Consider the following 13443-nt stretch of genomic DNA (forward strand, 5'->3'; position numbering starts at 1 on the left):
CCCCATGGTCCCCAAACAGGAAGTCAAGGTGATCAGGGACTGGTGTCAGTCTAGGTCAGGGCTGGACAGGGGATCGAGGGCCCACACTTGGAGAGTCACGGCCCTGGTTCCCAGGGTTGGCAGGTGGCAGAAGACCCCTGCAGGTGGCACTGGTTCAGGGCTGTGCCCGGGCACTTGCCCCCGACCCTCTTCTGGCCCAAGGCTCTTGTCTAGTTGGGAACCCAGCAGAGGCCTGTAGGACCCAGTTTGAGAACCAAGGGGTGACGATGGGTTTTTAGACATTCAGGCCAGACTCTCTGCTCCTGGTCCTCTGTCACCTGGGGACACCCAGGCCGGGGGCTCAGGGTGCTGCCGAGCCCAGCATAGGGGGACCTCACTCTCCCAGGTCCCTCTCCAAACGCAGCTTAACCCATCTGCCCTCTTCAGGGGCAGGCGCTGCCTGCGTCCACTCGGGGGCTGACCAGGCAGGAAGGGACCCTGAGGAGAAGGCCGTGGTCAGCGCACACACAGGGTGTGGCAGCCCCTGTGCGGCCTGCAGTTCTTCCTGCGGGTGGCAGGGAAGGTGCAGGGGTGACCTGCTGGGACTTAAAAGAGGTGACCTCTCAGTGACCAGGAAGCACCAGTGCTCTGGGCCCCTGGAGCCTGCCCTGCCCCCAGGCTGTCACAGTCCCTCTTCCAGCACAAGGAGCTGGGAACACAGTCACAGCCCAAGGTTCCTCCTTCACCCTCGCTCTCTTCCCCCGCAGGCCACCAGGGTGGCCAGCGCTGGCCAGGAGAAGGAGAGGAACACCCGGGCACCTGGGGCTCTCTGCAGGCACGGGGGGCCCAGACCCACATGCCTGGCGGCCACCTGACAGTGACCGTCGAGTCCGTGAAAGTGGACGAGTCTGCAGGCTCACTGGGACAGGGCCGTCACCAGGGGCCACCGGCAGCCCTTCTTCCCCAGCCCCAGGGCAGGGTCAGGGAGGGCACAGAGTCTGGCTTCGCCAGGGCCCTAGTGGGGCACAGTCGGGGCCTCTGGGGCCAGGGAGAGGGTGGACTGAAGGCGGCACCCGGCCACCTGGCTGACCAGGAAAGGAGGCCCTGAGGGACCTAGTGGCCTGGGCAGCCATCACCAGGAGGGTCACCCTATGTGCTACTAGAGGGTACTGGCCAGCAGCCACACAGCCCCAGGGGCCCAAGAGACAGCGAGCTGGCTGGTGGCCCAGCTGGAGGGGGCTCTGATGGGACACCGCAGCCCAGTTGGCCTCCCCTCTAACAGCTCATCGGCCCTTTGGTCACTGGTGGACACACCTCTGTCCTCCACGTGGCCCCTCTGCCACAAACGCTGCCCGCCACATCCTCAGAACTAGGTCACTCAGGGCCTCCTTCCCTGGTCAGCCAGGTGGCCGGGTGCCGCCCTTAGTCCACCCAGGCCTCCAGCTCTCCTGGGACGTTCTCCTGAGTCCCCTCCCTGGGGGGGACTGCCCTCTTCTCTGTGCCTGGCCCCAGCTCCTACAGACGTGAGCCCCTGGAGATGACGGGCCCCAGTGTCCAGTGTGGGGGTCACAGCCTGCCACTGCACACACCCCAGACACCCAGCTGGCCAGGCCGTGGTCAGCCCAGTCTGCAGAGAAGGGAACGGATGGCACCCTGCTGACCAAGGACACGGGCAGGGTGGGGATCGGGGCTCCTGGAGGAGGAACCGCCTGGCTCTGGTGGCCGTGCAGGCCAGTGGGCAGGGCGCAGGCGCAGGACGGCTGCTCTGAGCGGGGACCCGGGGCCCCTCCCGCCCTCTCTCGGGTCTCAGCTTCCCCTCCTTAAGATGGGCACAGGACACCTGCAGGGAGGCCACGAGGCTCCAAGGAGGGCCCACGCCCCGGCCGGCCCAGGTCCGCCTCCCCCACGAGGGGCAGCTGTGGTCCTCAGCGGGGCCACTCCCAGCCTGGCCAGCCTGGTGCCCTCCTGGGCCTTCAGGGCCCCAACGGGTCAGAACCGCCCCTCTGCACCCCGCAGCGCCGACCTGGTGCCCTCCTGGGAAACCCCACCCGCGGAGGCTCCGGGAGGGAGAACCCAGGAGCAGGGGCCCCGGGGGCGTGGGTGGCCGCCCTGCAGGCTCCACTTACCCCAGAGGGCCATGAAGACGGAGAAGAAGACGGTGGCTGGGTTGTCAAAGAGGTGGCTGGCGCGGGCCGTGGCGCAGGCCGAGCTCATCTTCCAGTAGCTGCAGGTCTTGTCACAGAGCGGGCACATGGTGATGTTGTGTCTCTGGTCACACATCTCCATGCTGCAAGAGAGGGGCCGCTTTCAAGTCCCCGGGCCACTTGGACGAGGCCCCTCCTGGGGGCCCCTGCTCCTGGACCACAGGGGACATGTGAGGAGCAACAGCTGGTGGCAGCTGTCCCCTGTCCCTCCCTGCCACCCAGGGCCAGCCCAACCCGGAGTCGGCAGGGCCCTTGCCATTCCCGTCTGAGAGTCCCTGGGAATTCTGAACCAGGGTGTCACATTTCATTTTGCAAGGGGTCTTGAGACTGCAGCTGGCCCCATGAGGCCCCCCTCAGACTGGCTTGGGGCAGGAGGTCCCCTGGGTGGCCCTCAGGCAGCAGCCTGCACGCCAGCCACCTCCGCCACCTCCAGAAGTCTGGGGTCTTGGAGGGCCTCTCCCCGTGGCCGGGCAGTGCCAGGGCCAGTCGGCTGGGAACGGAGCCCAGGCCAGGCCCCGGAACTGAAGGAGGACCAGGGTAGCTGGGCACAGTGGCCACCCCTGGAATTCCAGCCACTCGGGAGGCTGAGGATGCCAGCAGCCAGGCTCTCCCCCTCCACTGACTCCGAGAGGCCACCAGTTGGTAGCAAGAGCCTCAGCACTGGCCTGCGTGGAGTGTCCACCTGGCTGGGATCAGCACTGGGGATGACAGAATCGACCCCACCTTCACAGATGGGAAAGGAGCCCAGAGAGGGGAATAAGTTCCTCAGAGCCACACAGCACAGTGGACTTGGACCTTGGTCTTTGCGTCTTCAAAGTCTTCTCAGGGGCCATGGGGGTGGGGCTCCCGCCGAGGTGGGGCGCCTAGGCCGGGTCCTTGTTCTACCGTCCTGCCTTCTGGGACCCTGGCCAAGCCCTCTAGCTTCAGATCTGGTTTTCTTTCTGAACACCAGGAGGGGCAAGAATAAGGCCCTTCCGGCTGTGGCCTCCCTGTGAACCTGGCCCAGACCCTCATCTCTGAACAGAGGCCGGCTGGAGCCCTCGTCCCCAGCGGTCGGACGGAGCCTGGGGCGGAGCTGAGGTCTTTGCTTGGTTTCCTTTTTGTCAGGTTCCTGGAGACACGTGAACCTGGGCACAGACGCACACCTGGCCCACTGCGGCCACCAGCTCTGGGGGACCTTCCCGTGCCAGTCAGGGGACATCTGGCTCACTTCCTCCAGCTACAGTCACTGGACCTCCATCCCGTGCTGCACAGTCTGCACCAGGCCCCGTCGGGCAGGGAGGTGGGAGGGACAGGAGAGGGCGTGGCAGCTGCCCGGGGCATCTGGGGAAGAGTGTGCCTGTGGGGACGTGGGGGCTGGGGCGCGGGGACACGGGGGCTGGGGCGCGGGGCCGACTCGCAGGCAGGGGGAGGAACTGTGCTCCGGAGCCGGACACTCTGGGATGGATCTCTGAGATCCGCCAGGCCCTGGGCAGGTCACTCTACCTCCTGTGTCCCAGGGTCCCCATATGTGACGTGGGTCTGATAATGTGTCACTGGATTGTGGGGAGGACGAGACCACCGAGGTGCATGGACCTCTGCCTCGGGGCTGGCGTGTGACTGCTGTAGTCACCATGGCCACCCCTGGGAGCTGGGGTGACCCCGACAGAAGCCCAGGGACGGCCTCGTGGGGCACCTATTGCCCTTACTGAGCTTCCCCTCGTCCAGGGCCTCTTAGGGAGGCAGCACATGCCCAGCTGTGCCTGACCTGAGCCCCTCGGGCAGGGAGGTGGGTGGAAGGCCGCCCCATCGTCTTCACTAACCCAGGGCCATAGTGGCCACCAGCTGGAGGGCCTGGAGGCCTGCGGGTGGGCTCGGGTCAGGGAGGGCTGACCTTGCCCAGCCTGGTCTCCTCCCTGCCAGCCTCAGCTCCTGGCAAATGCCACCAGCCAGACACAGAGCCTGCTCCTGCTGGTTCTGAACCCAGCTGAGATAAGGACAAGGAGCTCAGAGGTCGGAGGTGGAGGTTGGAGGTCGGAGGTCGGAGGTGGAGGTTGGAGGTTGGAGGTGGAGGTGGAGGTTGGAGGTGTTCCCAGGGAGGCCGGAGGCTGGGCTTTCCTGCAGGCAGCCTGGGGAGCCTGCGGGGCCTCCCCTTCCAGGCGCAGCACCAGGCGAGGCTGGGTAGGGACGCCTGGCCCTGCTTGCCAACCCCCCTGAGTCACTGTGTTTCTGACCACGTGATGGCGGCCGAGCTGGCACAGCCGAGGGATCTTGGACCCTTTCCTGGGCAGTCCACGCCGGAGCTGGCAGTCTCCGCCCGCAGGAAGGAAGGAGCCGGAGACTCACCTGGCCTGCTCCAGGGCGCCCGCGGACACTCCCTCCCTGCCCTGCCCGTGCCACCCGAGGCCAGCCCCAGCATCCCCCGAGGCTGGGCTTCAGAGATGGTCACCATGGCCAAACGGGTGCAGGGGCCTCACACCATCCTCAAAAAGAAAGGTCAAGCGCCCCCTGCCCAGGGTCAGGACAGCACTGAGGGCCCGGGCCGAGCGCCCGCAAGCTCTGCTGGGCGGGTGGAATAGTTCAGGTGCTGTTCACGGATCAAAACCTCCTGAAGCACAACCGGCCAGCTGTGGCCTATTTGGGCTTCTGAGAGCCAGCCTGTTCATGGGCTGGACGACTCGGTGGCTCTCCAGCCCACGGCTGTGTCAGAGGAACCTGGCAGAGTCACCAGGAAGCCACCAGCTGGCATCAGGACTGGCTGAGACACAGGGTCCTGCGAGGCCAGGGCAGTTGGGTCCCCGAAGAGGGCTGCACACACAGGCCTGAGAACAGAGGGCCCGGTCCTGGCGCCCTGACAGCTGGGCCTGGACGCACCACTGCCGGGCGCAGGGGTGGCTGTGGCCAGTCCAGCGACGCAGAGGTGGCAGAGGTGCCGGGGAGAACGGCCCCCCGAGCCAGGCTGGTGTCTCTGGGGTCCTGGCCGCCTTCCCAGAGCTCCCCAGGCCTGGCACAGTCCTCGGTGACCAGGGAGGCACAGAGGGTCCACCCAGAGACCTGCGTGGGCTGAACTCTGCTGTGGCTGGGCCCTGGGGGTGACAGCGCAGGCACCACTCAGAGGCGGCCGTGGGGTCAGGGTGCTCTGCAGGCGGCACCAAGGCCGGAATCCCTTCCTGACCCTACAAGGTAGGGGATTTTCTTGCTGTTCGATGACCCCAAATGACAAGTCCTTCAAAACACGAGAACGGGCCTGGCGTTGACCTCACGCCCCGACTCAGTGAGGGTGCCCAGGAAGGTGCCCACACGTGGATGCAGCTCTGAGTCTGTGGACGGCGGCCGCCCAGGCGCCCTTGAGGTCCCCGGGGGCTGAGCGTGGGACGCTGTGAGGCCAGCCTCCCACTGGACCCTGCTGCTGGGCGGGGGCGTGACCCTGGGGCTGTGCCCACCTGGGGATGTTCTCGTCCATGGTGGCGCAGCCGTAGAGGAACACGATGACGCCGACAACGGAGGCCGGGATGAGCATCTGGGTGTAGGCGCCCAGCCAGGCGAAGTACAGGCCGATCTTCTCCCCGAAGTACTTCCTGCCAGAGCAGACAGACAGAGGCAGCAGCTCCTTCTCCGCCCACCACCCGGAAAGAAGGCGCGTCCCTCCCCAGAGGGAAAGCTCTCCCAGGCCACTTCTCGTCCCGAAGGCAGCACGGGGCTCGGAAAACCTCCCCAGGTGGGGGGGGGCGCTCTCGGTGGGTATCACCCGCCTCTTTTGGGCCCTGGGAAGGGGCTCTGTGCTTGTGCAGGCCACACTGGTGGGCACACGGTGTTCCCCGAGCCTTGAGCCCTGGAGTGGACATGGGCCTGGAGGGGAGAAGACCTGCCACACCCATCGCCCGTGGGCTCCTGCTGGCTAAGTCAGTTTCCACCGGCCACACTCTGTCACGTCCCCACAGGACACGCTGCCTGAGCCGATGGGTCCCTTCCTGCCTTGCAGGGACAGAGGTCCTTGGGCGCGGCCAGGGGGGCAGCAGAGACCGGATGTGACACAGGACGTCTATCCTCCAGCGAGTAAAGAAGCTGCTGCCCCAGCGCTGGCTGGTCACACGCCGAGCCTCCCACGCAGCTTCGAGTTCCAACAGGTTCCCAGGTGACTGAATATTCAGAGCGGCCGAGACCTCAGGGACTTCCCCCCACGACATGCAGCCAGCCACCGCTTCCCACAGCCAGGGCCAGGCCCGCAGAGCCCGCTTACCTGACCAGGTCGATGGGCTGGTACTTGTAGAAGACCCCATAGCTCGCCCACTCCTCGTACAGGAGCTGCAGGAAGAGGGGGGGGCAGGTGAAGCTGGCACCCCAAGGCTGCCTCCCACCGAGTGCTCGGAGCTGCTGGCCTTGGCCCCTGTCATGTCACCTCGCCATCCGCACTCGCCGAGCACCGGCCGAGCCCGGGTGACCGCGGCGGGGAAGGTGCTCCTGGCAGGCTTTGGCATCCCCCACCTGGCCACCTGACGTGGAACTGACCCACGGTGCCGGCACCGCGCGGCCTCTCCGCGTGGGCTCACCCGTCACGCACCAGACCTCCTCTATACAAGTCACAAACCCGCCAGGGTTTCCAGCAGAGAAATGTCAATGGCAAATTAAAAAAAAAAAAAAAGAAAGAAAGAAAGAAAAAAAAACCTCCGGGTGCAAAAATAGCTCGAGGTCTGTCTCCAGAGATGGGCCCTCGATTAACAGAGCGAACTGCAGTAAATGAGACGGGCACACCCTGCCTCCCCCAGGCTCAGGCAGGGACGGTAATGAGCCTGGTGGATGGGAAGCCTCTCGTGCCCAGGAGGAGGCCCCAGGACAGCGCTGGGAAGGCTGGCCAAGGCCGACTCCCACGGTGTGGGCAGCCCGCGGCCCACCTTCACCCCCGCCCGCGCCAGGCCGCACCCTCCAGCTGCAGGGAGCAGAGTGGCTGCCTCTCTCCTCGCTCAGGCCTGTTCCCTAGGCCAAGCCACCTCCCAAACAGAGTCCTAGGTCACGGTGCTGGCCAAGGGACCCTCTGAGCCTCGGTGACTTCTCACAGTCCCTGGAGGGCAGGGACGGGGGCGTGAGGTGGTCCTTAGCTAGTGTGGAGCTCCCTGTTGGGCCGATGTCCCACTGCGCCCACCTGACAATCGCGGATGAGAAGACCCCTGTGCCCTGCACCCATCGGCCCCGGCCCAACCGGCCCAGGAAGGCCAGGTTCTGTAACCCCCAAAGGTCCACCGGCCGCCACACAGTGCTCAGAGCTGCAGGCCCCACCGGTGGCCCCGAGGCCACAGGCCTGGCACTGTGCCCAGTGTCACCCAGCTGGCAGGAGGGGGTCAGGTGGCTGTGAGGCCTCTGGACCCCACAGCCGTCTTGAGCAGGGCCCAGGGGCAGGTGAGGGCTGGATTCACCCTCAGAGATGAGCGATCCGACCCACCAGAAGGGAAGGAGTCCAGGTGTCTCAGGGGCCACACGGGCAGCAAGAGGCATCCGGGTCTGTGGAAGGTGTGTGGGGACCGTCCCAGGACCCTCAGAGTCCTCCCACCGTGGGCCGGGACCGCCTCTGCCTGCAGTGGGGAGGAGGGCAGGGCTGGGGCTCTGTGCTACTCCTACTCTCACCCTCTTCCTGACGTTTATGTAAAAGCTGGAGTGGAGGGGGCTGTCCTGCCCGATTCTGCCCTGGAGACGTGAGACCACCGTCCCTCTACTAGGGACCTCAGATTCACCTGTGGACGCGGAACCTCTGGACACTGTACTTGAGGCCGAGGCTCCCCGAGGCCATCGGGGTTAAGTGAGGTCATGAGTCCCTGCTGCTGGGACTAGTGCCCTTACCATGAGGGACCGACACCAGAGGTCTTTGTGCAACCAGGAGGAGGTGCCACCAGAGGGGCTGGCTGCAAGCCAGGAAGAGAGTCCCCGCAGGGAGCCGGCCGAGGGGCAGCACCCTGGCCTTCGGCCTCTGGCCTCCAGAACTGAGGCAGTGAGTGTTGGCCAGCTGCCCCGTTGGTGGCTGCGGCTGTGGCATCTCAAGCTGAGAAGTCCTGCCCACTGACCCAGAGGCCCAGAGCTGATGGTCAAGATTCCTCCAAGCAAGTCTTGGAGAATGAAATGTGGCCCTCGGGTCAGGGGTCCAGCCTGGGGAGCTGTCCTCTGGGGGATTTCTCCCCTCTGGGGCTCTGCAGCTCTGAGAAGCACCCAGGAGAACACGGCGCTGGCTCCGTCCAGTCAGTGCGCACGGGCTCTGAGAGGCAGGGACGGGGGCCCTGGGCAGAGCCAGGGTGGTCTTCGGTTCCACAGAGCCCTGCCGTGCACCCCCTGTGGCCATGGGGAAGCATTGGGACACGCAGGCGTCCCTACCCTGCCCAGCGGTCTGCAGGGAGTCGGAGCCGGCTCTGATGTGGGTGTCAGCTCCACTGGGCCTGGGCAGCGGGAGGGCCCCTATGCTGTACAGAGGATGAGGGTGCGGTCCCCGCTCCCAGGTCACTGCAGGAACCGAGGGGCTCAGCACAGAGGCCTGAGGTGCACAAGTGGCCCCCTGTGAGGCACCCTGAGTCGGGCTGTGCAGATGACAAGGGGCGTCCCTGTGCAAGCTGGGACGTAAGCAGGCCACACTGGAGCCGGGCTGGGCCTCTGGGAAGGGAGAGTGGCCTGCTTTACAGCACCGTCCCCTGCAGCCAGGTCACGAGAGGGGGGAAGGAGAGAGAGGGAGCCAGAGAGATGGACGGACAGAGATGGGGGTGTGGGAAGGAAGAGGGAGGGAGAAGGAGAGTCAGAGAGTCGGGGCAGAGCCACAGGCACAGAGACCCTGGGGCAGGCACAAGCTCTAGGAAGAGAAGCACCTGAGACAGGTGGGGAGGGCGGGCCGGGGGGCCCGCACGGCGCACGTCAGCTCACCGCCACGCTCAGATGGCAGACGGAGCCCCCACCAGCTTCCCACGAGGCCACTAGCCTCCGTGGCCTCTCTTCCTGCCAAGAAGAGAAGTCCTGCCCATCTCCCTGGACTGTCACGGCCAAGGAACCACACGGGGATTGCCCTGTCACCACTGGAAGAAGGGCAGGAGGCTGCGCCATCGTCACCAACAGCACGGGGAGAAGCTGGCCACGCAGGCTGAGGACCAGGCCCCTGGGGCCCCCGGCTCCTCCGTCCAGTGACCAGGACCTTCTAGCTGTGGGCCTGAAGGGGTCCTGGCTCCATCCATGGGCATCTCTCTGGCCAGGGCCTCCCTCCTGTGTCCAGAGCTGGCCCTGCACAGCACTGACACTGGCCTGAATTGCTGTGTGTCAATGCCCCTTGCTGGTCCCCTCGAAGGGGGACCGGGTTTAAGTGATCCTCCTCATCCTCAGTGAAACAGGGCCGGGGCCACTGGCAGGTTCCCAGAGAGCAGCTGATGACGGGCGGGTGGGACGACAGGCCGAGCCACCAGCCCAGCCCGGGTGGAGTGGACCTCGTCCATGGGCCCAGTGAGTCTTCCTAGAGGTGTCAGCTGTCCTCTGCTCCATGGGGCTCCCGCTGGCCTGGCCTTCCAAGTGCTGGCCAGAGGACACCCTTCTGCACACACACACAGCCTTGGGTGTTCCCTGTGCAACCAGGTCAGTCACACAACAGGAACTCACGGGAGGCCTGCAGGAAGGTGCACGGCCTGAGGGCCCCACTGTCCACGGCCGGGACCGGGCCCAAGGCTATGACCACCTCGGTGGGGACTTTGCTGAAACGTGGCTGCCCCAGCCCAGCTTTCCTTCTGTCCTGCAAGATACCTGGGCCTAGGGCTTCTGCAACTCACAGGGCAGTGAGAGTGGAGAAGCTCCAGAGTCTTCAGAGAAAAGGCAAAGGACTCAGAACCAAGCCACTTAAAACAGAATCCACAGAGTGTGAGAAGTTCTCCAGGACTCTGAGCTAGAACTCCTATGTCCCCGCTCCTTCCCTCCCTCTCACCACCACTACCTGTCTATCGCTCACCCACCCATCCCTCCTCCCCCTCCTATCCATCCATCCAGGTACCCATCATCTACCCTCCATCCACTTATCCATCCACCCTCCCTCCCTCCATCCACTCACCCACCTCCATCCATCCATCCATCCATCCATCCATCCATCCATCCATCCATCCATCTATCCACCCGTCCATCCATCCACCCATCCATGCATCCACAGTCCATCCACCCTCTATCCATCCACCCTCTATCCATTCGCCCTCTATCCATCCACCCATCCATCCATCCATCCATCCATCCACCCATCCATGCATCCACAGTCCATCCACCCTCTATCCATCCACCCTCTATCCATTCGCCCTCTATCCATCCACCCATCCATCCATGTACCCATCATTTACCCTCCATCCACTTATCCATCCACCCTCCCTCCCTCCATCCACTCACCCACCTCCATCCATCCATCCATCCATCCATCTATCCACCCGTCCATCCATCCACAGTCCATCCACCCTCTATCCATTTGCCCATCCATCCATCCATCCATCCATCCATCCATCCACCCATCCATCCATCCACAGTCCATCCACCCTCTATCCATCCACCCATCCATCTAACCATCATCAACCCTCCATCCACTTATCCATCCACCCTCCCTCCCTCCATCCACTCATCCACCTCCATCCATCCATCCATCCATCCATCCACCCATCCATCCACCTGTCCACAGTCCATCCACTCTCTATCCATCCGCCCTCTATCCATCCACCCATCCATCCACCCTCTATCCATCTGCCCTCTATTCATCCACCCACCCACCCATCCATCCACAGTCCACCCACCCTCTATCCATCCACCCTCTATCCATTTGCCCTCTATCCATCCACCCATCCATCTAACCATCATCTACCCTCCATCCACTTATCCATCCATCCTCCCTCCCTCCATCCACTCACCCACCTCCATCCATCCATCCATCCATCCATCCATCCACCCATCCATCCATCCACAGTCCATCCACCCATCCATCTAACCATCATCTACCCTCCATCCACTTATCCATCCACCCTCCCTCCCTCCATCCACTCACCCACCTCCATCCATCCATCTGCCCTCTATCCATCCACCCATCCACAGTCCATCCACCCTCCATCCATCCACCCATCCACCCATCCACCCACCCTCCATCACCCACCCTCCCTCCATCCACCCATCCACACTCTGATCACCCCAGGGGCCAGGCCTTGCACTCTTTGCTGGGACCCAACGTTACTGGGGCGAGGGGACACTCTGGCAGAGGACATGTCTGTGCGGGGCAACCTGAGTGTTTCAGCTGGGCCTAGCACGTGATGGAGCCCAGAAGCATTTCTGGAGTAGCGCCCTCCTGAGCTGGTCCTGGCACTGATGTGACCATCGGCCACGTGACCTTGAGATGAGAAAGTGGCTGGGGCTTGGGGGTTGGTACAGGAACCTGCGGCCCCAAGGACGGCATTTGGCCAGAAGAGGGTGGCAGGTGTCCACAGAGGAGGCATTTCTGGATGGGGGAAGGGCTCAGCCATGTGGCAGGGGTGCAAGGGAACTGGACTCAGGCCAGTGGGTCAGGGCAGGCCGGCCGAGGGGACGGCGCTCTCCAACGGGATTGGACAGGGGAGTTCTACAAGCCACAGGGTCCCAGACAAATGCCAGATGTTACACTAAAAATAACCAAATATGTCATTTTGTGCTGGATCAGATAGCGTCTTCGGGAGGCAAGTTGCCTCAAGTCGTCAAGCCTTAAACACACACGGGGGCTGGGGAGCTGGGAGGAGGGACATTCCGTCCACAGAGGTTCCCGGGCCCTGGGGTTTGGGACAAGGCCACCATTGTGAGGTTCTCAAGGAAGCCTCTCCGCCCACCACCTGCACAAGGATCAGCAGTGGGGGGGCCAGCAGGGTGGTTGGGGGGATGGGGAGAGGCGGAGGTGGGTGCCAGGTGAGAGGCCGTGCCAGCCTGGGCGTGGACGGGGCAGGGGCAAGGCTTCCTGGGGAGCCCGGGACCAGGAGCGGAGATCCCCTGCACAGAGAGGGCCTGGAGAGTGGACGGAGGCCCTGGACAGCCACCACAGAACAGAGGGTCCCTCAGTGGGTCCCAGAGAGGGCTCCGTGGACCAGCGGCTCAGCACCGTCTCCACTCTGGAGGGCTCGGGGGAGGTCAGCCTGACACACCGGGGAAGGCGCCCGGTATGCCGCAGGGCCTGGCTCTGTGCAGCCGGCCACTCCGCGGCCCACTTATTGGCCCAGGAGAGGCTGGGAGGAGGCCAAATGCCTCCACGGCCCGCCCAGGCCATGGCATCTCTCAGAGAGCAATTCCCCAAGGCTGAGCCTTAACCCCGGCCAGGTGGGGTGACCAGCGGCAGGGGCAGGCTCAGAGGACACCCTTCCTCCCCCACGCTCTCAGCCACCTGCCAAGGATGGAGGTCAAGATTCTCCAGAAAGTGGGAGGGGAGGAGGGGAGGAGGGGAGGCGCAGCTTCCGTTGCGGCCAGGCTGGCCGGCTCGCCGGGCACACTCGAGGGCCCCTGAGGCCCTGCGCGTCACGTGGTCCCCGACCTCCCTGGTCCCACACGGCCCGCCACGCTCCGCCTCAACTCACTTTTCGGTCATTCGGCTGGACATTGTCCCCTTCATAGTCCCCCTGTAAGAGAGAGGAGGGAGTCTCACCACGAGGCACAGGCTGAGGTCACACTTGCCAAATTTCAAAACAGAACTCCTGTGACCCTCGCCGACACCCGTCGAGGGCGTCCTGGGCGGTGTCCCTCTGCGGGAAGGAGTGCAGCCGGCCAGCCTCTGGCACCGGGACCCCGTGAGCCTCCCGAGGGCAGCACTAGTGCCATGTCCCTGCCTTGGACCTGGCAGCACAAGAGAACGGGGGCTCTGGGGACAGAGAATGGCATCAACAGGTGAAGGTGTCCTGCCTGCTGGAAGACCCCCTTCCTCTCCCACAACCCCAGGGGGACAAGTGACATGTGCCCCGTCACCTACACCAGGGAGCCCAGCACGTCCATTTCACAGAGGTCCACCAGGGGTCCCCTGGGACTCACATCCAGGCCCCCAATTCCGGGAAGAGAAGGTCTAGAAGTCGAGAGTGAGCCCCAAGGTCAACGGCTGAGCCCCAAGGTCAGCGGCAGATACAGTAGCTAAGGGGAGCCAGAGGGAGGCCCTAGGCGGCCGGGGGCGCGGCCAGCCTCCTGTCCCTCCCTGACCAGCCACTGTGGCGACCTCTGCCACCCCCGGCCAGGTGGGAAGACGAGGTCATGTGCCCAGGCCAGCAGCCCAGCTCGGGGGTCCTTAAGTGAAACAGAGAGGGTGCGC

The 13443-nt window shown here is 64.4% G+C and overlaps 1 protein-coding gene across 1 annotated transcript in view; it reads right to left on the bottom strand.

Annotated features, from left to right (window-relative positions):
* Positions 1-13443, bottom strand: part of Ano1 (anoctamin 1) — a 140351-nt gene that overhangs the window by 36726 nt on the left and 90182 nt on the right. Inside the window, 4 exon segments of the mRNA XM_077797374.1 lie at positions 2106-2266; positions 5606-5740; positions 6403-6467; positions 12725-12766. Of these exon segments, the coding sequence (XP_077653500.1) occupies positions 2106-2266; positions 5606-5740; positions 6403-6467; positions 12725-12766 (403 nt within the window).

Source organism: Urocitellus parryii, chromosome 4 (genome assembly GCF_045843805.1).
Source record: "Urocitellus parryii isolate mUroPar1 chromosome 4, mUroPar1.hap1, whole genome shotgun sequence".
Lineage (NCBI taxonomy): Eukaryota > Metazoa > Chordata > Mammalia > Rodentia > Sciuridae > Urocitellus > Urocitellus parryii.